The sequence below is a fragment of the Tachysurus vachellii genome, chromosome 3, assembly GCF_030014155.1.
Source record: "Tachysurus vachellii isolate PV-2020 chromosome 3, HZAU_Pvac_v1, whole genome shotgun sequence".
In the NCBI taxonomy this organism is placed as follows: Eukaryota; Metazoa; Chordata; class Actinopteri; order Siluriformes; family Bagridae; genus Tachysurus; species Tachysurus vachellii.
This window is the reverse complement of record NC_083462.1, coordinates 32,580,326-32,607,008: the sequence shown is the minus strand read 5'-3', so window position 1 is coordinate 32,607,008 and position 26,683 is coordinate 32,580,326. Positions and strand designations below refer to the sequence as shown.

Genomic DNA, 26,683 nt, shown 5'->3' with positions numbered 1-26,683 from the left:
ATTAAACCTATGTTCATATGAATGTTTTATTTATTTAGTTTTATGCACATTGTTTTGAATTGTTTTTGTTATACAGAAATAAAAAAGAAGAGTTTTCAGGCATAATTTTTTCCATCCTTTCTTTTTTGTTCAAAATATTCTGAGAATCGAAAATAAATCAAATGAAGCCAGCATCTTGATTCAGACTGAATGATAACCAAAGTGTATCATCACTCCCCTAATTTTATTTGTGAACTGGATAATGTAAGTTATGTTTGTTTTTTTTGTTTGTTTGTTCTTTTACATCCCTGGTGATTAATGTCATATAATTAACATAAAAACAATAAATAAACAAACAAACAAAAATTCTTTGTCGAAAATAAGAAAAAATGTCACGTTGCAGAATAGTACAAGGCGTGTAATACACACACGCGCACACACACAAGAACACACACACGCACACAAACGCACTCTCTCACACACACACGCACACACTTACACACACACACACACACACACACTCTCTCACATACACACACGCACACATACACACACACACTCACACACACGCACACATACACACTCACACACACATGCACACACACACTCACACACACTCACACATACACGCACACACACATGCACGCGCGCACACACGGCCTTGTGCGCGCTCCCACGGTGTCTCCACTATCGGCAAAAAAAAACACATTCCAGGTAAAAACAAAAAAATAAATAAATAAACGCCTTTAATTAGTGTTTTTATTTGTTTGATATTTTACAATTTGGTCATTAATGCTGTTGTATTTCCATGTGATGTGCACGTGCTGTGTTTTATTGTAGAGAGTGTTAATCAAAGCTTTTTAATCCTACCGTTATTTAGGTTTAACGTGCTTAATACAGTACGGCGTGTTAATGATGATCATTTACTGCACTGTTTAATTGAACTGCACGCTTTTTCTGAGCTCTACACGTCAACACACTCAAACTCGTGTCTGTACACGTTGGTAAGCGAAGGCGTGCACACATGAGGAAATCCGCTCGACCAATCAGCGCATGGGACACACCCACAGTGGGCGGGGTTGTTTACGGGTCGGGATTAAAAAAAAAAGCCGTTAGATAGCGGCTCGCGGAAAAGAGTGGAGTCGGATCCGCGGAGTCGGATCCGCGGAATCGGTGCGCGGAGTCGGTCTGAGCGGACACCTGAAATGGCCGCGTGACGTCACATATCGGACGATGTAAACGTCTGAGGAGAATAAAGTTGATTTAGTTTCGGTTTAGTTATTTGTAATAATGGACGAGTAAACAGAGGTAGAGGTGTGAGTCTAATCCGTGTCTGTTCGGTTCTTCTTCCGAGCCGAAGCCTGAGTCTATCAGAGGCTGACTGAGGGGGTGTGTTGCCCTGAAAAAATAGTCTTAGACCTTAGTTGTCTTTTCTTTATAATACTAAGAGCATTACGGATTTAATACACCTGAATTGTATGTGCAGGTTTGAGTGAATCCTTCTTATTTAACAGAGACTTGTATACTTACTTTGTATCAGATGCAGAATTGTTCAGAAGGCTTTACAGTGTTACAGACTGTGTCCTGACTGTGTGGAGCTTTTTCTGTCTGGTCATGTTGGCTTCCAGTGACTGTGATAAGTCTGTCGTGTTATCAGCCATTTTGTGTCTCAGCATGTATAATATGTGTAATAATACTTCTCTGGTTTCAGATTTTTTGAGCGCCTGAGCCTACTGTTAATTCCGGCCTGTTGGAACAGAGAGAGAGACACAGAGAGAGAGAGAGAGAAAGAGAAGGAGAAAGCGAGACAGGGAGAGAGACAGAGAGAGGAGAGACAGAGAGAGAGAGAGAAGGAGAGAGACAGAGAGAAAGAGAAGGGGAGAGCGAGACAGGGAGAGAGAGAGACAGAGAGAGAGAGAAGGAGAGAGACAGAGAGAAAGAGAAGGGGAGAGCGAGACAGGGAGAGAGACAGAGAGAGAGAGAGACAGAGAGAGAGAGACAGACAGAGAGAGACAGACAGAGAGAGAGAGACCGAGAGACCGAGAGAGAGAAAGAGAGACAGACAGACGAGAAAGAGAGACAGACAGAGAGAAAGAGACAGACAGACAGAGAGAGAGAGAGGGTGAGGGCACAACATGGCAGCTGTGAAGTCCCAGGCAGGAACTGGGGCCATGCATTCGGCAACAGGGCGAAGAAATGGCGGTCTGGTACATATCAGCGTTCCAACATAACACTGTCACAGATTCCGTCTTTATGGCATTTGCAGTGTCCTGATTTTGGAACCCCACACAAAACAGATTTCATTCAACTCTCTGCAGGTCAGACATTGTGTTCAAGAGAAAGGAGACATAAAGAAACACAGGAAGAACTCCGACTTACGGTCATCGGTGGGTCTTAGGGAAGCGTGGCCTGCCAATTTGGAGCAAACAAACGCCGTCCTTTTCTTACAGTCTTCCAGGGTTCACCTGCCATACCGGTAACTTTCAAAATCCGAACTGGTTTAAATGTTCTGTGTATTAACACCAAACCCAATAAATCCTCCTACACACACCGTGAATGCTCCACTCCGAGTTGTCTATTGCTTTGCTTGTGCACTGATATCATTGTATGTGTTTGTCCTGTGCAGTGTTGTCCCATGTTCAAATGTAGAGACTACATTTGTTCAAGATATCATATAAAAGTTGTGGTTTTGTCTCAGTTCGCTCAATAGAGTTGGACTCTGAGTCTCTTCACACTGGGACAATGATGACTCAATTTCTAACATTTTAATTTCCTAATCAGTGACCGTAAAAACCCAAACATATCAAATATTTCAGTTTTATATGTCGTATAAATGTAATAACTTAATCACACACGTTTCTGTCACGATACTTCAAATGGAATCGTATGATTGGGGATTTTTTTATTTTTTTTTTATCATTAACCAATTAAAATAGGTTAGTCCCAAACAAATCATCAAATAAAGCTAAACATCGCTAATCATTTGAGAGCATTTACATTTGTACAGTACGTAAAGTTGAATATGTAGAGTTTGGTTAGTCCATCATATTTTTTTCATGGTGAGATGCTTCAGAAACTATGACCAGTCATTTCTAGTAAAAGACCGTAGCGTAGTAAGCGGCGATGCTCCCTGCTTTTTTGCTGTGCATTGTGGGATATTTTTTAGGGAACAAAAAAAGCTTAGGGAACTAAAGCTACCTTAAACAAATTACAGGTAGTGCAAAATTCGGCGGCGAGAATACTTACTAGAACAAAGTTAAAAGATGACATCACTCCCGTTTTGGAGTCCTTGCACTGGCTCCCTGTTAGGTTTAGGGTTGATTTTAAGATTCTGATGCTTACCTACAAGGCCTTACACGGGTTAGCTCCTCAATATTTGGCCGATCTTTTAATTCCTTATATTCCATCTCGCGATCTTCGTTCTTCTGAAACTGGTCTTTTAACTGTTCCTTTAACTCGTTTAAAATCGATGAGAGATAGGGCTTTGTCTTCACTAGCTCCAAAAACTGTGGAATTCATTACCAACTGAGATAAGGCAAGAATCATCTCTTGGCACTTTTAAATCTCTGCTTAAAACTTATTTTTTTACGGTAGCTTTTTTTTTTTTACGGACTAATTGTAATTTTACATAGTGCTTCTTTTATTGTCTATTTTTGTTGCTTTAATTTTAATCTTTATATAATGTGTGTAATTTTGTTGCTTTTATTTTGCTTTTGTAAAGCACTTTGAGATGTTCTTTTAAAGGCACTGTAGAAAATAAAGGTTATTATTATTATATTTTTATAACAAATGTTTCAATGCGCTGAAAAACAGGCGTTAAACAGCACAGCTGCTCTAACTACCGAACTAGGAAGCTGATTGAGATGCATTCTGTGCTCCCACCGGAACAAAAAAATGTCCTTCTCTGTTTTACAGATTGACGTATCCTGTTTCACGGAACCTTATAACCCAAAACAATGGAAAATGAATCAATAAGAAGATGCTGTGATGCAATGACAAAGTGTTTTATTTCTCTTATACCACAGCAATTTGTCCGCGATTACCACTTGTGAATTGATTAAAGACCAACATTTTCTACTATTTAACTTCTCATAGTTCAGTTTAATGTGAACATTTACAGGACAAGCTACTTCCTATTATTAATACACCTTCTCTTGTTTCTTTTTTTTTCTCTTTTAAAAGACATAAAAGCACCTGAGACACCCAAGGTTCCCCAAAAGTCCCTTTTCAGAAATCATCATTTTAATGATCTTTTTTTAAATAACGTTTTTAATCTATTTACTGTTAGTCTTAGGTTATGTTGAGCGTTCGCCGTCCGAATTCAATTCTTTTTATTTGTAAAGCGCTTTGATCCACGTTGTTCTGCGACACTACACAACACCTTCAGGCCGTTCTCATCCGATAATACAACAGCGCTGTGGTATGAGATAATTAACCGATTTGATAGTATTATTTCATGTTATATAAATTACGACACAGCTCATGCATTCTCTTCAAATTCACATCTATCCATAGATATATTTCATTTTTCTCTTTATTACTCTCTTGCTTTTATTACTCTGTTGCAGGAGTCCTGAATCGGTAGACATGGATGAGATCATGGCTGCAATGGTCCTCACCAGTCTGTCCTGTAGTCCAGTGATCCAGAGCCCCACACAGAGAGACTCCTGTCCACGTAAGTCATCTTCTCCAAAAAAAAAAAAAACCAGAAGATATTTGAATGACTTTTATTCGTCATTTATGATGATTTGATTGTTGGGAGGGGGGCACGGAGGCTTAGTGGTTAGCACGTTCGCCTCACACCTCCAGGGTTGGGGGTTCGATTCCCACCTCCACCTTGTGTGTGTGGAGTTTGCATGTTCTCCTCGTGCCTCGGGGGTTTCCTCCGGGTACTCCGGTTTCCTCCCCCGGTCCAAAGACATGCATGGTAGGTTGATTGGCATCTCTGGAAAATTGTCTGTAATTGTGCCCTGCGATGGGTTGGCACTCCGTCCAGGGTGTATCCTGCCTTGATGCCCGATGACGCCTGAGATAGGCACAGGCTCCCCGTGACCCGAGGTAGTTTGGATAAGTGGTAGAAAATGAGTGAATGAATGAATGAATGAATGATTGTTGGGATGTCGGTAAATGTATAGAACGATTGAGCTATGAAGAGAAATGATGGTGTCCAACACTGCTGGTATTAATTCTACTCAGTGAGACCCAGTCTCAGTACAGTACATCATCCGCTGAGCATAAATCTCTCCAAACGTTCCTTCTAGATGATCCGCTGGATATGGAGTGCGGTGGAGGGGAACTGTCGGACGGCGGCAGCAGCGGCTACTGGAGCTGGGAGCAAGGCAGCGTCAGTCCTGTTCCCTCGCCGTCCGTCACCGAGACAGACGGCAGCATGGGGCAGCTGGGAGACGAGGGGCTGCACATGGAGCCGGAGCTGGGGGCAGGTGACGAGCTGGAGAGCAGGTGGTGCAAGGTGAGAGAGATGAGAGAAAACGGTTGTAAGATGTTTTGCACCAAATTGTAGGTTGCCTCAGCTTTGTTTCTCCCTTGACGACAGAGTTCGAGCAGGGAAGCGTACAGGTGTTTGTGGCCAAGCTGCGGAAAAGTGCTGACGTCACGCGTTGGGATGAAACGTCACATTCGCATTCTTCATCTCGGGTAAGCTTTGATATGTTGAGCATATCATAGAGCCATTGGACATAAAAAAATACAATTCAGAGACTACAGTTTCCTAAACATGATCCAGCATCATGTGTGTAGCAGATCCATCTTTGCAGCTTAATTATCACATTCATGTTCTTTATCTGAAGACAGAGAGCTCATCAGACCAGAGATTAGCTACAGTGATACACGTGTTAGCTCAGGAAATAGAGAGTTTTCACAAGCTTTCACAGGTTTTTCATTTCTTCACTGGTCTGATTTGTGAAGCAACGTTCATAACAGAGCAGTGGTTAAGCTTCTAGTTGTTGAACAGAAGGTCAGGGTTCAAGCCCCAGCACAGGGGAGCACAGGGGCAGCTAGGTACAGGTACCTGGAACAGAGAGGGTTAAGGGCCCTGTACCTAGCTGCCCCTGTGCTCCGAGCCCTAAAGCTGGGAAGTGAGCCACAGGTGAAAGTGATTAGGTCATGTGACATGCTAGGGTTGATGGGAAATATCACCATAAAGATGAGGAAGAGAGTTGAGCGTGTTAACGTATAACCAGGACCTAGACTTCAATGATTAAACATTAAGCAGTAGTGTTGATTCCCTCAGACGTTAGTAAGGCAGAAATGTTATGTAACCGGACCTGCAAAGGTTTAGGTAAATAAATGTGGCGTATAAGAATCAGTGATTTGCTTTCCTCATCCTCAGTGGAGCAGAACAAACTCATAGGGAAGAAGATTTCTATTACACCGAAGTATCATCAGAGGAAGAGGAACCGACGCCTCCGTCTCCTTCTCTGTCGTTCACTTCGTGTAGCTCCACCCGCAGCCAGCCCACTTCCAGAGGAGCCCCACCCTCTTCTAGTGCCTTCAGCCAATCCGCTCCCAGCAGTGTGTGGCAGATATACACGGAACATCTCTACCAGGTGACACGCGTCCGTCATAAGTTTTAAAAGAAACATGGCAGCTTTTAACAGAGCTTGTGAATCATTTTAGTATAGTAATAAATTATATTTTACAAACATATCTCCAGGCTTGTGCACCCAATGAGACCATAACCCCAGACTGTCCTTCCTCCTGTGACTGGACTTCAGCTGGACTTCTGAGACCTCAGGTAGCTCTTCAGCGTACACTGACGTTCTAGCCTGCTTAGACATCTACAGTAGAGTTCTGCGAGAAGAAGCTAGTGATACTTTAGATGGTTTTAAGGGTCATTTAAAGTTGCAGCTGCAGGTTTTTAATGGATTGGAGCTCATTAAATGTCACTGGGGATCAGATGCAGGGGAGCGGAAGCACCGGCGCGGGAGCCGTTCAAAGCGTGGTGGACTTTTCTCTTTGCTGCTGAATTAAAAAAACACACCGATACAAATATATCTAATAAAATTCTACAACGTGGATCCGGACATCGGCGTGTCGTCGTGTCATGATATTAAAACCAAGGTGTAATCTGTATGGTTAAGACAAGAGTCTTGAGTGCAGCGGCAACTCAAACACACAAGTCTACACAAGTCTGTCGTTTTACTTGTTGATATCAGAACGTGGCACAGCACCAGATAGCTACAGGAAACGGTCTAGGGATCGATTGTGGTTGCTACTGGGGTTTCCTTCAGGTTCTCTGGTTGGCGGTAGGTGGATTGACTGCTATAATTTGCCACTTGAACGAGGGCGTAATATGTATCGGACAACTCTGATGCCACTTTTCCACCGAGGCAGTTCGAGTGCTGGTTCGGAGCCTAATTTAGAACCAGTTCTTTCTTTTTCGACAGCCAAAGCACCGGATCTGAACCAGGAAAAGTGGTTCTTAAGTAGCACCAAAACGTTGCTGGTCTAGACTTAAGAACCACTTGTGGGCGGGGCTGTGGGCGGGGCTACTGTTAGCACATTTGATAATGTACCTTAAGTATACTAATTTAATACACTTTTACTTTACCGCGATATGATACATTATCAGCACACATGATAGTAGGTAGCTACATGCTAAGGCTAACTTTTTTCTGTGTTAATGATAAAATAACGTTATGTACTTTCTCGATAACAACCTCCGTTTATACAGATTACATGGAGCTGCACGTACACGTTGGATTCGCCGCGTTTGGATGTTAATGTAGGTTCACAAAGCCATGAGCATTAACAGTAAAGCAACATCCGCCATTGTTGATGTATTTCTGTTTGCCGCTGCTGCGCTAAAGTTTCTGGGACACGTGAGACGTATACAGTGACGTCAGACTCGGCTCTGTGATGCTCTCTAGCCGGTGGAAAGACAAACCGGTTCTTAGAAGGTTCGCCAATGGAACCAACTTTGAACCAGCACCAGCACTAGCCCTGAACCAGCACCCGGTTCTTTTTGGTGGAAAAGGGGCATTAGTGGATAAAGCTGAATAAAGATGAATGAATAATCTATTTGTTTCTATCATGTTCGTGACATTTCATCACAGACAGTTAGTTATTCTGGGAAGCGATGAAAGCAACGGAAATGAAAACTCAACCTGCTCAACTCGAGCGAATTATTGCTACAGGGTTTGTCATTATTTTCTTTTTTTTTTCCTTTTTCAGATCAGAGTGTCACGTAGCCGTTCTGTCAGCGTGGGTGAGCAGTGGCCACAACAGAGCAGCGTTCCCACCAGATCACACACCATCAGCACGTCACCATCCCGAGGCCACTGCTCTATCCGGTTTGTGCTCTTCTTCGTTCTGAAATATAACTATTAATGTTGACTAGTTTACATGTTTAGTCATTTGTTCTATCAAGCTATGCATCCATCCATCCATCCATCCATCCATCCTTCTGTCTTAGAGTAATTATGTATAACCTTAAACCCTAATACAAATCACTCCATCCATCACTCCAGTGTTTGCTAAAGCAGAACATTCATAAAGACGTCTCAGATCAGATCAGACCAGCCATGATGTCATTTCAGCAATTTCCTGTGGCTGAGGTTATAATATTTTAATGGTTTAATACATTCTCCGTCTGCGTGTCTGTTCAGGAAAGGTCGAGGCGAGGCCAAAAAGTGCCGTAAGGTATACGGAGTGGAGCGTCGGGATCAGTGGTGCACCGCCTGTCGCTGGAAGAAAGCCTGTCAGCGCTTCCCTGACTAAAAAAAAAAAAAACTTTTTAAAGCAAGCAAGAATTTCAGTCTTTCCTTTTTTTTTTCTCTTCTTCTTTTTTTTCACTGGACGACCACTGGCACTGTAGAGTACCCCTCTTTTTACCTTTTCTACCTGTTTTCCAAAACAAATATTTGTAGGATCCTGTTGTGTGACGTCGAGCCCTGGCGATGAGACGACGAAACCCGGTACAGTCCTGATCCCTTTTCTTTTTTCATGCACTTCATCTGCTTTTGTGATTATTTAAGTCAGTGTCAGTTTATTTAGTGACCATCTGAACATTGGCTTTGTTTGTTTTTTTTTTTTGTTTGTTTGTTTTTCTGTTGCTGTTTTTATATCCTGAAATGTGTACTAGCAACAGGAAGTTTATTGTGTTTCTACGGATTTGATTTTTCTTTTGTTTGTTTGTTTGTTTGTATGATTGTTTTTCACGTTTCACTTTCGCTCACGTAACAGCGCTTCCTAATCAAGTCATTTCCACACACGAGGCTATAACGATATCCTTAATGTTATATCCATGTATCGATTTGCACTGATGGATTACCAAAGTGCTGTTACAAGCCCCTTGTCATGTCATGATGTGTAACAGTATTACGTTTTTGTTTGTTTGTTTGTTTTGTTGTTGTTGTTGTTGAATCTGATATCACACACCCAAAGTGTTACAGACGATTAAAACACACTTTATACATTACGCACGACGGAAAAGCCCACGGTTGCACGACAACGCACAAGAGAAATAGTAAACTATTTTATTGATATTTTATGTGCACTTTTATGTACAACTCGAACAGAAAAAAAAAATCACTTTGGAAAAAATATTCCTGGAATGTAATGTGTTTTGAAGTATACATTTTCCACAAAGCCAAAAGAGACATACAGTAAAGGAAGAACACTGTCATGGACACAGACCTTTTACGCCAATTCCTTGTGGTGGTGTTATATTTTTTTCCTCTTGGCAGACCACTTTCCCAAACATTTTTAAACAAAATGTTCCTTTTTTTTTTTTTCTTTCTTTTTTTTTTTTTTTTTTTTTAAAGGAATACTTGAATGAGAAAAAAATATAATTGCTAAAGCTAAATATTACCGCACAAGTCGAAGCATAGAGAAGGCAATCTTAGTCTCTTAATTCTTGCTTTTATTTGATTTATTATCTAATGGACTCTGGGCAGGCTTTTATTCACCTCAGGGGTCATGCTGTGTGCTCATGTTTATGCTACAACTCCAACTACAAAATCCATCTAGATCAGGACTCAAATGAAAAAACAAAGTGCGCGTGCGTGTGTTTGCGTTGTATGTGTGTGTGTGTGTGTGTGTGTGTGTGTGTGCGTGTGTGTGAGCTTTAGAGGGCAGTATTACTCTATGGGTTTATTGTCATTTCTTCCAGGGTCAAACGATTCATACTCTAGTTGTAAGATGATGTGTGTAAAATGGCTCCTTAATCGACACACAGTGTTTCACAGGTGTTTATATGTCTAATCGGTCAGACGTGCGATATCTCGTCTGACACACGATGTAACTAACAGCAGTGTTCTAGTATAAATTGTAAAGCTGCATTTTTTTCCACCTGCTGACGTTGGACAATTAAATGATTCGACTGATTCATTTTTTTTTATTCATATTTTCTTCCATGTGTTATACACTATATATGACGATCAGGATCCATTTGGATTTCAGCAGGTGACCCAAAAGTCCTTGATGAGTAGTGACTTGGTTTTAAATAAATAAATAAATATAGGACACATGTAAAATAAATAAAATAAAAATCCATCTTGAATCCTTCCTCGTTTGCATTCAGCCCAGATGGAGTGCGATCGACAGTGTGCAAGATCGAATGATAAAACAGATAAAGTGCTTTTTCCCGTCATGACGTTCAACTTCGAAGTACAGACAAACGACCACGGTGCTCTGCGATTCCTCCTACTGTACATCCAGAGCTGATACTGATGGACATGCTCAGTGTAAAATTCAGTGCATCGCTGCTTTTCTGCCAAGGTTAAAACTCAAGCTCAGCAGCTGAAACTGGAAAGCAACAGCCTGCTGATTACCGATTAGTGAGCACATAGTGGAAACAAACAAACAAACAAACAAACAAAAAAAAACATTCCTCATTGGATATCAATGCAATCTTGTTAATATCTTTTAGCTCATCTTGGATGTGGTACATGATGGAGGTAAGAGAAGAGATCAGCACCTACTGCAGGGTGGTTAAACCTCGTTTTTTTGTCGAACCGCAGCCGCAGACAGGTTGGCGAATTGACCTGAGCGGCCTGTGCGTGCGGTGAGACTCAGGTACTGCCTCAACAGCTGGCTCACGCGCTTCTGGTTGTTCCACTTGCGGGCCGACTTGCGGATCCCGATGAAGCCGCCGTAGCGCTTCTGCAAGGGTCTGCCGGAGCTCACCAGCTTACGGAAGCCGTGACGGCCTTTCATAAAGCCGCCAAAGCGTTTGGACAGATTGAGAGCGGCACCGCCGTCTTGGTCCTGCTCTTCCCTCTTGTCCGCTCGTTCTTTCTCATCCTCTTCATCCTCCACCTGGGAGTCGATCCCCATGTCATAGTTTTCTGGAAACTGATCTGATTTTTGTGCCTCATCAGAAGGTTCTTGGCTGTTGAGCGCCTGAGCCATGTGACGGAATCGCTCCAGTGCTTCCGAGTATTCCACGCCTTCATCTTCCATCTTCACAACAGCCAGAGGCTTTTCTTGGTCTTCCGTACGCTTCGAGAAGTCGTGTGATGGCAGTGAGGCTGGGTTTAGACCCACTACTTGATAGCAGAGATCCCAGGTTTGGGCGGGGAAAGTCTGCGCCTCACATTCCAGCAAACACACCTGCAGAAAATATCACATCACATCAACACAACTCGTCTCGTCACATGCGACTTACACAAATGAGACATCACCAGAATAGCCCTATTAGTGCAGTTATACAGAAAGGAACGGTACGGAGAACAAAACCTTAATTTGGCACTGATCGTTAGCCGTACTGTGATACTGTATTGTGTCACAGAGTGGCTGTGTCACTGCTCGTGGGTGTAGGAAAGGGCTCTAATATGACAAATGAGGCAAACTGTCTAGTTAAGAAATCGAAAACGTCATTTGTAAAGCGAAAGGATATTTTTTTAAAAATGAGAACATACAGATAAGAGTGCTCATATACACTCACCGGCCACTTTATTAGGTACACCTGTCCAACTGCTCGTTAACGCAACTTTCTAATCAGCCAATCACATGGCAGCAACTCAATGCATTTAGGCATGTAGACATGGTCAAGACGATCTGCTGCAGTTCAAACCGAGCGTCAGAATGGGGAAGAAAGGTGATTTAAGTGACTTTGAACGTGGCATGGTTGTTGGTGCCAGACGGACTGGTCTGAGTATTTCACTAACTGCTGATCTACTGGGATTTTCACACAACCATCTCTAGGGTTTACAGAGAATGGTCCGAAAAAGAGAAAATATCCAATGAGGGCAGTTCTGTGGGCACAAATGCCTTGTTGATGCCAGAGGTCAGAGGAGAATGGCCAGACTGGTTCGAGCTGATAGAAAGAAAACAGTAACTCAAATAACCACTCGTTACAACCGAGGTATGTAGAAGAGCATCTCTGAACACACAACACGTCGAACCTTGAGGAAGATCGGCTACAGCAGCAGAAGACCACACCGGTACTATTAAGGTGTACCTAATAAAGTGGCCGGTGAGTGTGTGTGTATATATATATATATATATATATATATATATATATATATATATATATATATATATATATATATATGGGGCGGTTCTAGAGGTGGGGCCACAGGGGCCCTGGCCCCTGCTGAAATCTGTTTGGCCCCTGATTGGCCCCCATTCCATCAATCGTCTATGAGAAGAGCAACTGGAGAATTTTTCACAACGATCACAGATGCAATTCCACCCCCAAACAATTGGCAGCACTCGAGCGTTTGAAAAAGGAATGACTGCTGAAATGTATGTGCACCGTACTGAATAAATTATTTTGTGTGCTTGAATGTACCCTGTACTTGGCCCCTAAATGTAACATGTGGCCCCTTAATGGCCCCTGTTACAGAAAAATCCTAGAACCGCCACTGTATATATATATATATATTTGAATTCATAACAGCAGGAAGTTCTGTGTGTGTGTGTGTGTGTGTGTGTGTGTGTGTGTGTGTGTGTGGCTGAAAATGAAAGAATGATGATAAGGTGAACTCTTCCCAGCCTCAAAGGCCCTTGAGAATCCATGTAGCCACTCAGTAAAATGCCATCCACATAAGTGGCAGACCTTTCTCTAACCAATTATGTGCATAGATTAACTAAATTGACTCGAGCACAGCTTTTTGCATCTTCAAACCCATTAGGAATTTGATTAAGGAGCAAGTGCTATGACATTAAAAAAGCAGCATGGGATTTTGTTGATTTTGTTCGGCTTGATGCTTAGACACGTGTGAAGTAAAATGTAAAACGTGATGTGTGTGTGTGTGAGAGAGAGAGAGAGAGAGAGAGAGAGAGAATAACTGAACACTCACAAGGGTGTTAAAACTTTGCTGTGGAGGCAGGAGAAGCGCGCAGGTTAAACAATCTCCCTGGCAGTCACTACGACTCGGGACACACAAACTCAACAACAGAAGGACCCAAAGTGGCGTCTTCATGGCTTCTTCTTCAAAGGAAAAAACCCCAAAGTGGAGTTTTGAGCTTGAGTGCAGGATTGTTTTTCACAGGATTCCCTAAGTAAAAAATACAAGTATAAATATGAGTCAGAAAATGAGGAAGAAAATCCTATTAAGTAAATAAAATCACTATAAAATAAAATAAAAACACACACAAAATTAATCAAATACAAATACACATATACAGTAAAGAACAAAAACAGTTACGAATATGAAACAAAGCCGTGATTTTATTCCCTGATTATTCTCTTATTTCGAATCAAAACCTATGCACGCTTTTTATTCTCCTTGATGATGTGGGATAAATAATAATAAATAATACAGACTCATGTTAGTGTTTGTCTCACACGCTTCACATCACCATGGAATGAGTGATAAGCTCCTGCTCGTACTGTAGGTGATTCACTGATGTTTCCTTCCCACTACACTGAACCCAGTATTCTACACTTCAAACTTCCAATTGGACTCATTTGGAGTTTGGATTAGTCGGGAATAGCGGGATAATTTCACAGTACGATAACTGTTGCACCCAATTTCATGCTTTTTATTCCTTTTTTTAATTTTTTTTATAGTATCTCCTTTAAAAGCTCTTGCTGATACTGAAGGACAGCAGCAGCAGCAGTAGCAGCAGAGTCAGGAATAGATCACTTAGGGTAGAGAGAAGATTATCACGTCTGGACTTTAATATTTATGTAGAACAAAATATCTAAGCAGTTATTTTTATCTAAGTGTTTTAATCCTTTATAGTAAACTATCTACATTTCTATCTCTCTCTCACTCATTTTCTACCGCTTATCTCAGGCGTCATTGGGCATCAAGGCAGGATACACCCTGGACGGAGTGCCAACCCATCGCAGGGCACACACACACACACACACACACTCATTCACTCACACAATCACACACTACGGACAATTTTCCAGAGATGCCAATCAACCTACCATGCATGTCTTTGGACCGGGGGAGGAAACCGGAGTACCCGGAGGAAACCCCCGAGGCACGGGGAGAACATGCAAACTCCACACACACAAGGTGGAGGCGGGAATCGAACCCCCAACCCTTAGGTGTGAGGCGAACATGCTAACCACTAAGCCACCGTGCCACCCACATTTCTATCTCATTTATATCAATTCAGTATTTTTTCCTTAGAGTGGTTTCGGATACACGGTAAGTCACAAGCTTAAATACACACCGGCACCGATGCAGAAAAATGTATGCATTTATTTACTTCTCTTTTAACCTACATACTGACATTTATTTTCAATGATCTACTCATAACCGGAGCCACCGCGCCATCACTGAGGCCAAACATGACCGAATGAGGCGTGCAAGAGGAAATTTTATGCCATATGCCATTTAATTGTGCATATCTCCAGCCTGGGGCAGATGAGTTATCAAGTGATGTGTCTTGCTCAAGGACAAAGCGTTAGCAATAGAAGGACATTTGATGTGTAGGGTATATAAAGTTAAGAGCTTTAATTGCAGCACCATTTTGCCCCGGGTTCATATCTATAACCAGGATGAAACCATGAGCTCTGAGTTTATCGCTCGTCACCACTCAGTACTCTTTTATTTAACCCTGTAGCACGGGCTGATTATTCTTTCTAAGCACATTATTTTATGGAAGGCAAAATTAAACATTCACCATCTGTTTTTCCCCTTTTCTAAAGTTCATTAGCGAAACTCATCATAGGCCTTAATTGATGTCTGAATTAGCATGTATGGCATAATGAAGAGGAAATGAGAGAGAGAGAGAGAGAGAGAGAGAGAGAGACTGGAAGCGACGACGTCTCTCTGACTCACTCTGCCAGCACACATTAGTCACGATGAGATTACAGACTCACGCACTTCTTATCCACCTTTAACCAAAAAGCAACCTCTGAACTGTAATGAAGTTGGATTTAAAAAGAAAATAAATAAATAAATAAATAAAATAAAAAAACTTCCGGTCTTCTTTTCTGTTAAATCCTCTTTTATTTAGTGAACAAAAAAAGGGAAGCGGTAATTACAGGTCGGTACTATAATGTAGGATTGTAAGCCATTTTCAGCAGAATTTTTCAGTCAATTTAATCTCACACGCTATTAATGCAGCTCAGTTCATTTTCATAAAAGTTGCATGCTGGAGACTTTTATTTCCTTTATTTATTTATTTATTTTTTAAATTATCTCCCTCACTATAATCTTTTATCAAAGCATTTTTTTTTAAAGATTGAACAGGGGAAATAAATTAAAAGCCATCTATGAGAGACCAGTGATTACATCCTAAGCTTTCTCTCAGTGCTCAACTCCTTTTATTACTTAATAGTTTTTTTCTGCGCATTTAAGTTCAAATAATACATTCGTACTACAGCTAGCGAGAGATGAAGCCTTTATTGGTCACATTCTCATTCACGTTCACATATCTCAGCTTGTTAGGAAGCAGAGAATGTTAAGGGATTTGCTCAAGACCTCGACTTTGGCAGCTTTGGAGATGATGGGGCTCAAACCTACAACTTTCTGATCATAAAATTAGAGCTTTAACCGTGAGCCTGATAAAATGATCGTGACAGAAAAGCTTTGGTCTTTGGTCTTTATTTAGTGAAGCAAAAAGTGAAACGATCACGAATATAGTCATGTTTATCGTCGGAAGATTACAATAAACCGAATAGAAGATTATTTGAGTGATTTCTCCTATTTAAAGGTTCTTCTATTGACGAATTATTAAGTACATCATAAATGTTGGCATGCAATATTACCAGGATAGGAAAGAAAGGACAATTTTAGAAAAATGACCAAATATTTAAAGCTTGAATTGATTGTTGAATCATTTTATATATGGATTTGTCCTGGACTAGATAATAGTGTCTTTTCCCACATGGACAGTTGTGTAAAACCCACATGTCCTTCAGGACCAACACCAGCACCGCCTACATGTGTGCAGCTGACCTCGGTGCACGGCCGAAGGTTATGCTTTCATAAATGTGAACTCTGCATTGGGTTTTTTTTCTCCGTTCTTCATTAACGGAGCGGTGTGTTGAATGTGTTTGTTTTGGGGCTGAATGCTGCAGTTGAGAGATTGCTAGTCTCCATTCACATTCCCTCAGGGAAAAGCTGTGAAATGATAAATATGAGGCAATTTTAATCCGATTAAAGCAGCCCGCTTCCTTTCTCCCATCGAGGAGCCACCTGATGCTATCAAGTCCAATGTAAACAGCTAGTTCCATTTTTTCTTTCCTGAGGCTACAATCCATCGAAACATCCAATCTGATTGAAGCGTGTTGTAGGCTGGACTGATAAGCAGACCCGAATGTCCTCACGACGTCTGACGCTTTTTAAGTAGAAGCAATGGCGGCTCTGGAATCGTCCATGTCCCTCGCCACCACCACCACCCACTTGAATATGAAGTAAAAAAAACTCTTCATTCTATGTTTATTTCATCTTAGTAAGTAATAGCCCTCCTGTTTTGCATCATTCTGCAATTTCATTTTGCCCTTCGGAATGCCATTATATTCCAATCATCAGGACTCTCACAGTCATAACCATTTTCAGCTCGGTCACTGTAATTGTCAATGCATGGATGGCCCAAAGGTATAGCGTCTGTGGAGATGATTTCACTCTGCCTCCGCTAGCAAAGTAGCAATTATTGCATTATCCCTCCCGTGCCCATGAGGGACTTTATCGTAAAATAGAACCCATTCAAATCAGAGAATTGATGCTTAGGGAATTTAACAAAAACTGTTCCAAACTAAACGAAACTAGCAACATCCTTTCCGTAAGCTAAACTTCAGCTGAAAACAGATATGGACTCGATCTGTCACGCCGTCAGAAAAATCACTGCTGGTTTGGAAATGGTGATTAGTGAGAAGTGAAGTGAAGCGAAACGAATGGACGACACAGCTCGAGTTTATGTCCAAATGCAGAAGACATTTGAAATGCTTCAATTTAGCGCACGCTCTTAAAAACACTCAAGAGTGTAAGCTGAAAAGCGTTCACGACGTGACGCGGTTTAGAAAGTAAAATTCTCAGGAATTATCCGATTCTACGATACAACACAGAAGCACCAGGACATCAAATGATTTGCATCGTGGATATTTTCCATTACGAATGGCCTAAGGAGAGATTTTCCTCCTGCTGTGTGTGGGCACTTCTTTTCTCACGTAGGATTTATATGTTGCATATTTTAAAACTCACCCTTTAACAAACACACGTTTTGCTTTATTATTGAGGATACGAGTAGGAAAGAGGAAAGTCATTGTGCACATCAAGCACTTCGCTTGGCTCCTGGCTTACTTGCAGCGCAAGCATTCATTTCCTGACAGATGTAACCAATTATAAGATGTTAAAAGCAATCACTGTAAGAAAAGGTGCTGATAATGAAAAGGAGAATCAGACAATGAGGCAAAACACCACGATGGTATAAAATCCAATTATTTTCTTTTCAGGAGATAATATCCAGAAAAACGTACGTACGTGAAGGTTAACGGATAGACAATTCATCAGGCTAGTCATGCACAGGCACATTACATTGGCTTCGGGGAACGTTTAATAAATGTTTGACACAACATTAGGAGTACCGAGACGAGGAGTATGTGACTTGTGCCTACGTGATTGGCAGAAGTTGTTATGCATGCTTAGCCTTCTGATGGGGAAGAAATTACAGCTGGGCTTTCAGTTCATCCGAACGGAAAATAAAATGCTGCGTGCGTCAAGATGATGACAAAAGCAATGATAAAAGATCAAACAAACTTTATTTCGAGTCTGGAAGCATTTCCAGTTCTTAAATGCAGGTTTTTATATTATATCCCTATGACTGGCTTTTTCATTGTTTCGAATTCTGATGAAATGCTACAACAACAAAAAAAAAAAGGTGATGAATAATTGAAATCAGCAATAAAACAACAATTAATCCCACATTATTTACACAGCCGTGGACATTATCATTCATTCATTCATTTTCTACCGCTTATCCAAACTACCTCGGGTCACGGGGAGCCTGTGCCTATCTCAGGCGTCATCGGGCATCAAGGTAGGATACACCCTGGACGGAGTGCCAACCCATCGCAGGGCACACACACACACACTCTCATTCACTCACGCAATCACACACTACGGACAATTTTCCAGAGATGCCAATCAACCTACCATGCATGTCTTTGGACCGGGGGAGGAAACCGGAGTACCCGGAGGAAACCCCCGAGGCACGGGGAGAACATGCAAACTCCACACACACAAGGTGGAGGCGGGATTCAAACCCCCAACCCTGGAGGTGTGAGGCGAACGTGCTAACCACTAAGCCACCGTGCCCCCCGCCATGGACATTATTTTGGATTTATTTTTATTCAGATTATGCTCCTCTAACTATTTCGCAGTAGACGTGTTGAAATGTTCATTTGAAACGTTCTCACGTTAAATCGAGAAAAGGTTCCTATCGTTAAAATCGCGTTTGACGGAAACTGAAGAACACAAACTCTGTGTTGTTAGGTTGATTTAACATTTAGTTAAGTGTTTCCCATCATGTTCCATCCATCAAAGCTGCACCGGGGCACTTAAAGCTAAACCTGTCTGTAAAATTAGAGAAGATGGTAGGGGGAAAAAAATTCAAGCGACATTAAACTGCATCTTCAAAGCCACTAAGGTTTTTGAGATGAAAGCTTAGGCCAGTGTGTGGAGGGAAAGAGCAAAGTTTCTGAAGCCTGAATCATTACAGTAAAGTATCTTATCCATTCCAAAAAAACTTTGTGAAGTTAATGCAATAAAAAGTGAGGCTTTGGTTAAATCTATAAAATCCATGTAAGTAATATTATACTTGTATAAAAAAACGTGTATAAGAAACCGATATATGTTCAATACACCCAAGTGTTACAAGTGTAAGAGCAACCAATGGAAGATCAGTAGATGGTTTCCGGCTGTACGTAAATGATAATTGATAAGAAAATGAATGGGTTCATGAAGAACTGCTTAGTCATTATAAATTGTCACATGGGATTTGATAAGCAGTGCAATGTTAATGAATTTCCTTTGACGTAAACGCTCAACACGTCAGTAAATATTAATTGCAATGCTTTTTCTTTGAGGGTGGTGATGATGATAATGATGAGTAAACTAAAGAAACCTCACCAGGAGGAAACAACATAGTATTAGAATACATTGGATTGTATTAGTATATTATAATATCTAACTACTTTTTGGTTAGCCTGTTTAGAGCTTGTTGACAACCACACACACACACACACACACATGTTAAAAAAAAAAAAATAGCAAAAAAAGAAAAAGAAGAAGAAGGATGTGCTTACCTGCGCTCCGGTGCTGAGGAAGTCGTCGTGTATTTGCTCACACACACTGACTCTTCAAGCGAGGCAGCAGTGTCCAACCCGCAGCCTTGTTCAACTGCTCGCCTTCACGCTCTCTCCTCTCTTATAACAACCCGCCCCTTCCTCCGGTTCTCCCCCCCACCATCCCCCTTCCCTCTACACACCCCTTTGCCTTTTCCATGCCACAGACAGGGAGACACTAAGGTGTGGAATCATGCATAACTTGAACTAGCAACCCTTAGTCAACGCTGACGTATATACCTTCACCAACCACGTCACTTCTCCTTCTAAGCTTCCAGAAAGAGGGCTTGTGCTAAAAATAAATGAATATTACGCGTCTTCTGCATAGGTGTGATAATACGCACATAAATGACTGACATTTTGTATAAAATAGAAGCCAATGGAAGGGATGAATGTTGGTTGCCAAAGGCTGCATCCGAGAAGAAAAACAAACGCTCCCAAAGGTAAAGAATGATCTCAGTGGACTGCTGAGGTATCATAGCCAAAGGAGAAGGACAAAAAGTGTCATTTGTCTATTAAAAAAAAAATTAAAGGTCCCAAAACACTGTTTCTGTTTCCTGTACAGTATTTTTGTAGTCATTGGCGATCAGACATGATCACCAATATGAGTTGGCTGATGCTCTATATATGTGTTTGTCTGTTTCACCGTCCACAGGTTCAGATCTGATCTCTCACTGTAACGTTTTTAAACTTTGCTCTTTTGTTGACTTGGATTCACACTTTCGGTCGTTATGCTGTGGAAATTTTTCTTCAGCTGTCTAACAGATAGGGGGCACGGTGGCTTAGTGGTTAGTACGTTCGCCTCACACCTCCAGGGTTGGGGGTTCGATTCCCGCCTCAGCCTTGTGTGTGTGGAGTTTGCATGTTCTCCCCGTGCCTCGGGGGTTTCCTCCGGGTACTCCGGTTTCCTCCCCCGGTCCAAAGACATGCATGGTAGGTTGATTGGCATCTCTGGAATATTGTCCGTAGTGTATGATTGCGTGAGTGAATGAGAGTGTGTGTGTGTGTTCCCTGCGATGGGTTGGCACTCCGTCCAGGGTGTATCCTGCCTTGATGCCCGATGACGCCTGAGATAGGCACAGGCCCCCCTGTGACCTGAGGTAGTTCGGATAAGCGGTAGTAAATGAGAGAGTGAGTGTCTAACAGATACTTGTGACACACTATCCTGGTATTTGGAGATATTCCGAAACGATTATTTAGCATAGCCGCATAGCATCATGCTTCCACCACCATGCTTCACCATGGGTATGGTGTTTTGTTTTGGGTGATTTGCATTATGCCCAAAATGATTCTACTTTGGTCTTCTTAGAACATATAACATATTTTGCTACATGATTTGTGTGATCGTAAGTATGTTTTGGCAAATTGTAGGTGGTTTTGTTTAGATTATTTACATGAGGATAAAATGAGAAGCATGGTGGTGGCAGCATTATGCTATATGGCTGTTTCCCTTCAGCTTCGACTGGGGCTCTAATAAAGATAGAGAATCGTGGATCTCTTCAAATATTCAGGTCAGATCACATGAACCGAGGCCCCTGTAGTCACATTAAACGTTATGTTCATAACAATACAATCAGAAAAAGAGAGAACAATTATGGCCTGTACTAAATGACAAGCATGATGTTTTGAGCTTTGTTTTCAGCCACTGGATCTGGGAAACCTGCAGTCACTGAGACAACAGTGTACACTTTATACCTGAATATTCTTTTCTGTCCTGCAGCTTATGCTGTGTTGAAACTGGATCATGCAACAAGACAATGCAGTTTTTTTTAAGTAAACTGCATGTGTCCTTATGGGTCGTCCCTGGAGCACTTTATACACTGAATAACGGGAACACCACACAAGACCTGCTGTTTTGGAGACGCTCTGACTCAGACTTTTGGAGAAGCATTTTCCCTGCTTCCAGGAACTGACTGTTCACCTGCTGTCTAATATACCCCACCCACTGACGGGTGTCACTGTAACAAGGTAATCAATACTGTTCCTGTTACATTTCGGTGGCTTTATGGTGAAAAACGAATAATATCAGGGTCATTAGATGTGCATGTTTTACTGAATAAACTAGAACATCTATCAGGGACAGCTTGGACTTTTCCCTGTCTGATGTTTTGGCAGAATTTGTTTATCTTGTACCATGTGATTTTGTTTTTATTTTGTGTTCACGTGTGTTATCCCGGCCCTTTCCTTAATCCGTTCCCCGCCTCTGCTCACCTGTTCCTTGTGTCTCTATGATTGTTCTTCCTATTTATACCAGCTGTCTTTTATGTGTTGTTGTTGGAGTCCTTGTGTTTTTGTGGCTCCTGGTTTGGGTGTCCATATGTTTGTAGTTTTTGCTTCGTTTTTTAATTAAATTAAATTAAATTTTGATGTAGGGGGGCACGGTGGCTTAGTGGTTAGCATGTTCGCCTCACACCTCCAGGGTTGGGGGTACGATTCCCGCCTCCTCTTTGTGTGTGTGGAGTTTGCATGTTCTCCCCGTGCCTCGGGGGTTTCCTCCGGGTACTCCGGTTTCCTCCCCCGGTCCAAAGACATGCATGGTAGGTTGATTGGCATCTCTGGAAAATTGTACGTAGTGTGTGATTGCGTGAATGAGTGTGTGTGTGTGTGTGTGTGTGTGTGTATGTGCCCTGCGATGGGTTGGCACTCCGTCCAGGGTGTATCCTGCCTTGATGCCCGATGACGCCCCGTGACCCGAGGTAGTTCAGATAAGTGAGTGAGAGTGAGTAAATTTTGATGTCATCTCTGCATCTGGGTCTAGATTTTATGCTTGTAGACACCTGTTTTTTTTTCTGACAAAATCAGTTCAGATTATTTTCAGTTGTAGCTACAGTAAGTGGTTTTGTTAATCCTGTGTAAAATATGCTGTTAGTTTTGAAATTTGATCTACTATTGAAATTTGATACTATTGAAATATTGTATGGATTTGACCAGAATCCCTCAAAATACTAGGAGTAGTTTTCCACTCAATCAGATTTTCCCACTATTTGCATACCACACCTTGTGATATCTTATATTTGAGCATAACAAAAGCATAAATAAAACTCTTCCAGGGTCCAACAGATGAAATTCATCAGCCGTTGTGTCACATCACATTACCAGGGTCTATGAATCCCCCAGCACTGCATCCAGGTCCAAATACATGATGGAATAAAGCTCCCTCCTTCTGCTCACTCACTCGTCCAGCACCAAACTGAAATTGAAAAGTCAATTCCCCACAAAATATGCAATTAGGTGAGCAGGCATATTCACCTGTGTGACGCATTGTGCTCAGCCGAATCTGCTTGAAAAGCTATTTCGCTGCCTTTCATCATTCCCAGCACAAAGTTTTATTGTCTTATGGAGCGATGAAATGCACCGATGCATGCCCAAGCCATCGACGGAGACACAGCTTTGGTTTATGAGGCGCACAAGGCAATCAGTTCCCAAGACCTTGATAACGGTTATTACAACTGGACCTTTAATTGATTTCATCAAGCCAAAAAGGGAAAAAATGCAAGTATTTAATGACATAGATCAAATAATCATTTTTCTGGGAAGGATTCTTTGCAAGACTAAGTCAACAAAGCAAGAACTACTGATGCTTTTGAAACTAAAAAAAAGGCCCCAGTGGTGTCTTGTGAATTAATCAGATTAATGACATATACTAACTCTTTGCCATGCATCGTTAATGGCTAATGCCAAATGCAGCCTTTTTATTAAATGAGCTTATAAATTAAATACAGTGAAATATGGTTAAGAATTTCTCTGTCATTATTTATCTGGTATTCCCAAAGTTTGTATGTGTGTTCTGATGATATACAGGTCCTTCTAAAAGTGGGGAATAGAACTAAAATTATATTCCAGTAATGTTTTTAGAGGTTTAATGTGTTCTATTAATAAGGACATTTACATTTTAGTGACAACTGACTTGTTTTCAAATTCAGATGTTCTGATTAATTTATGGGGGCACGGTGGCTTAGTGGTTAGCACGTTGGCCTCACACCTCCAGGGTCGGGGTTCGATTCCCGCCTCCACCTTGTGTGTGTGGAGTTTGCATGTTCTCCCCGTGCCTCGGGGGTTTCCTCCGGGTACACCGGCTTCCTCCCCCGGTCCAAACACATGCATGGTAGGTTGATTGGCATCTCTGGAAAATTGTCCGTAGTGTGTGAGTGAATGAGAGTGTGTGTGTGCCCTGTGATGGGTTGGCACTCCATCCAGGGTGTATCCTGCCTTGATGAACGATGACGCCTGAGATAGGCACAGGCTCCCCGTGACCCGAGGTAGTTCGGATAAGAGGTAGAAAATGAGTGAATGAATGAATGAGTATCTGCAGTAAAACTGCATTTTACTAAAAAGAAAAAAAATAATAAAAATAAATGAAATAGTTAGTGATTTAACCTGAATCTGAACATTTTCTCTTTTTAGATTCACTTGTTCTATTTATTTGTCCCCTCATCAACCCCTATTTTCTTTTCTCAATAAGCTTGAAATTAAATTTTAAACAATTGACACTCCTACCTTCTCTTATAATTACAAACTTACACACACACACACACACACACAGACACAGACTTTGTTAATATGATTTAAGTTATTCAGTCATATTTCAACATCATTTTATTTAATAGGCCTACTTAATAAAAGGGCTGTATTTGGCATTAACCAACCATTATTGGCATTTGGCATGTTTATGAATTATCACTTTTAAATGGCCCAAAAGTTCCTACTGATTATCTCAGAACGTCACATAAGTTGTGATGAGGCGCTAAAGTGAGATTTCACATTCAGATATCAGAAAACTTAGTATCTCTAGGTTTAGATTGTGAAGGTACAAAGGCCTTGTAGTATTTCAGCATCTGAATTCCTTCTTGTGCATGTGTATACACATGTCAAATCCATTATGTTGTGACTACGTTCCCTGGACCCCAGGAGCTCCCTGGAATAACAGGGAACCCTGGTGGTTATCTGGAGGTCATACTTAATATATCATACATACATAACCAATTTAAACATATTCTTTCACCCTTCCTAACAAACAGTGTGGTGTTTCAACACCTAGATAATGTATAGGATTACGCCACAAACAACTGACTCACCCTAGGCTCAACTAGAACGGTGTTTGAGGTGCATAGGGAAGTCTAGCTAGCAGCAGCACAGATGTCCTGGAGTAATACGCCTCCATGCAGAGGAGATGCTTCTTGTGGAGTGATGTTTTAAGGCAGTGGTCTGTGACCCGACTTGCCTATAGGCTGAAATGAGACATTCACCATCTGATGGACCAGCCTGTTTGATATTCCCATCACTGTTTGTCTGTTTGCTGCCTTACTATGCTGTGGCCCATGTCTGACTCCAAACCTGGGACAAGATCTGCCAAAGAAGAGGGCTGTGTCTGCATTATTACACATTCTGTGCACAAAATGTCTCTATGAGATGATCGAGGCATCGAATACAAAACTATTTCAAGGCTGTCTAAAATGCTTTTATTTTGCCTTCTTCTTACTCTACTTTAAAACAACTGTCACCATCAGGTGAAAGGGAGAGAACACAAATGTACACTGTGCATATAGTGCAAGTAGGAACTGTGGCAAGACCTGATGTGACAGCATGACTAAAACAGAGAGTCAAAAGATATACTGCCATGAATGTACCCTGAGTTATGCTCCCACTGGCCAGCCATTCCACCATGTAGGGAACAGTTAAACATCCCAATTATCAGAAGAGATCAGTGCCTTTTTTGCCGTTGTCAGAATGTACATTACAGCACAGTTTTTTGCATGTTCCAGATTCTTAGGAAGTTAGGTTCAAAGCATAGGGTCAGCCGTGATACAGTTCCCATGAACAAGGCCCTTAACCCTCTCTTCCCAGCCTATAAAGTGTGGGAGAAAGGAAAAGACAACATGCCAAGCTGGAGCTATTCACAAGGCATGGATGCTTGGTAACGCATGGCATGTGCCCATTTCAGGAGAGACCACTTGATCCTGCCTTAATCAAGCACCTAAACCTTTTTATTACTAAAATACTATTTACAGAAAGGCTTGAATAATTTCAAGAGGTTTGCAGCCTAGACTAGGACTGTGGCTGAGTCCTGAACATTAATTGAAAGTCTGCTCCACATTTGTGGGGCTTTGTATCATGTTGCAGTGTTTGCTCAGTCCAAGGTGGTTGGACTACTGAGTGGAAGGTTGTGAGTTTGAATCCAAGGACCACCAAACTGCTACTCCTGGACCTCTGAGCAAGGCTCTTAACCCTTAATAGCTAAGAATAAGGTACAAATATTAGGTAAAAATTAGGCAAATAAAGATATCTTCGAAATGCCGTAAATGTAGTGTATTGTATGAAAGAAGATCCAGGCTCTGCGGTAGTCCTTGCTATTCTAGGTGTCAATAAAAAGCCTGCAACATTTTAATTAAAGAGGCATGGAGAATCCTAGAAGACCAAAAGTGGACCACACTCCAAGATAGCTATGATATGTTCATATTTTTTCTGGTTCTAGAAAGGAGTAAGGAAATTCTAGTGGCTCCTGAATCCTGAAAACTGGTGCTTGTTTACTCACCTACCTACTAGTCCAAGTAAAAATAACATTAGCATGAAGTTTTTCTGTACCTTGTATTGATATGATATTTCTTATCATGCCAATATTTCTGAGATGAATTAAAGCTATTCCAGTTAAACAAGCGCAACATGGCATGGATAGGAAAATACTAGCCAGGGTGGTGTGATGTGGACCAATACAAAGCAGAATTTATACTTGACACATGACTCTGAGTGTGCTTACAGAAGCAGCTGCAGCACAAGTGTCAATGCTCACATCTTATGTACATCTGGAGGATTAAATGCAGCATTCACGAGATGGTACGTCAGAGCCAAAATATCCCCGTTTCCTTGTTGAACTGTAAGATATTAAGTGATGCACAGAGATGGTGAACAGGATGAAAAGCTGTCTCTCTTTAAAACTAAAATAGAAAATCCAGAATAAACCAGAAATTTTGATGGGATTGATGGCTA

The 26,683-nt window shown here is 41.4% G+C and overlaps 2 protein-coding genes across 4 annotated transcripts; one reads left to right on the top strand and one right to left on the bottom strand.

The window, feature by feature from the left end:
• The first annotated feature begins 1,083 nt into the window (after window positions 1-1,083).
• On the top strand, window positions 1,084-10,325 carry znf395b (zinc finger protein 395b). Of its 3 annotated transcripts, none has more exons than XM_060866858.1 (10): window positions 1,084-1,455; window positions 1,691-2,186; window positions 2,298-2,455; window positions 4,548-4,654; window positions 5,241-5,449; window positions 5,534-5,634; window positions 6,329-6,545; window positions 6,653-6,733; window positions 8,173-8,291; window positions 8,607-10,325. In XM_060866858.1, exons 2-10 carry the CDS (start codon window positions 2,115-2,117, stop codon window positions 8,716-8,718), a joined length of 1,176 nt encoding a protein of 391 aa, XP_060722841.1. In that variant the 5' UTR covers window positions 1,084-1,455; window positions 1,691-2,114; the 3' UTR covers window positions 8,719-10,325. The 3 variants fall into 3 exon arrangements, with proteins under 3 accessions (XP_060722841.1, XP_060722840.1, XP_060722838.1); XM_060866857.1 differs by having other exon boundaries at window positions 1,084-1,465; XM_060866855.1 differs by having other exon boundaries at window positions 1,084-2,186.
• A 453-nt stretch (window positions 10,326-10,778) lies between these two features.
• pnocb (prepronociceptin b) lies at window positions 10,779-19,745 on the bottom strand. The gene is made up of 3 exons (XM_060866859.1): window positions 19,661-19,745; window positions 13,248-13,445; window positions 10,779-11,553 (listed from the first exon to the last, which is right to left on the bottom strand). Exons 2-3 carry the CDS (start codon window positions 13,368-13,370, stop codon window positions 10,933-10,935), a joined length of 744 nt encoding a protein of 247 aa, XP_060722842.1. The 5' UTR covers window positions 13,371-13,445; window positions 19,661-19,745; the 3' UTR covers window positions 10,779-10,932.
• Between the last annotated feature and the right edge of the window lie 6,938 nt (window positions 19,746-26,683).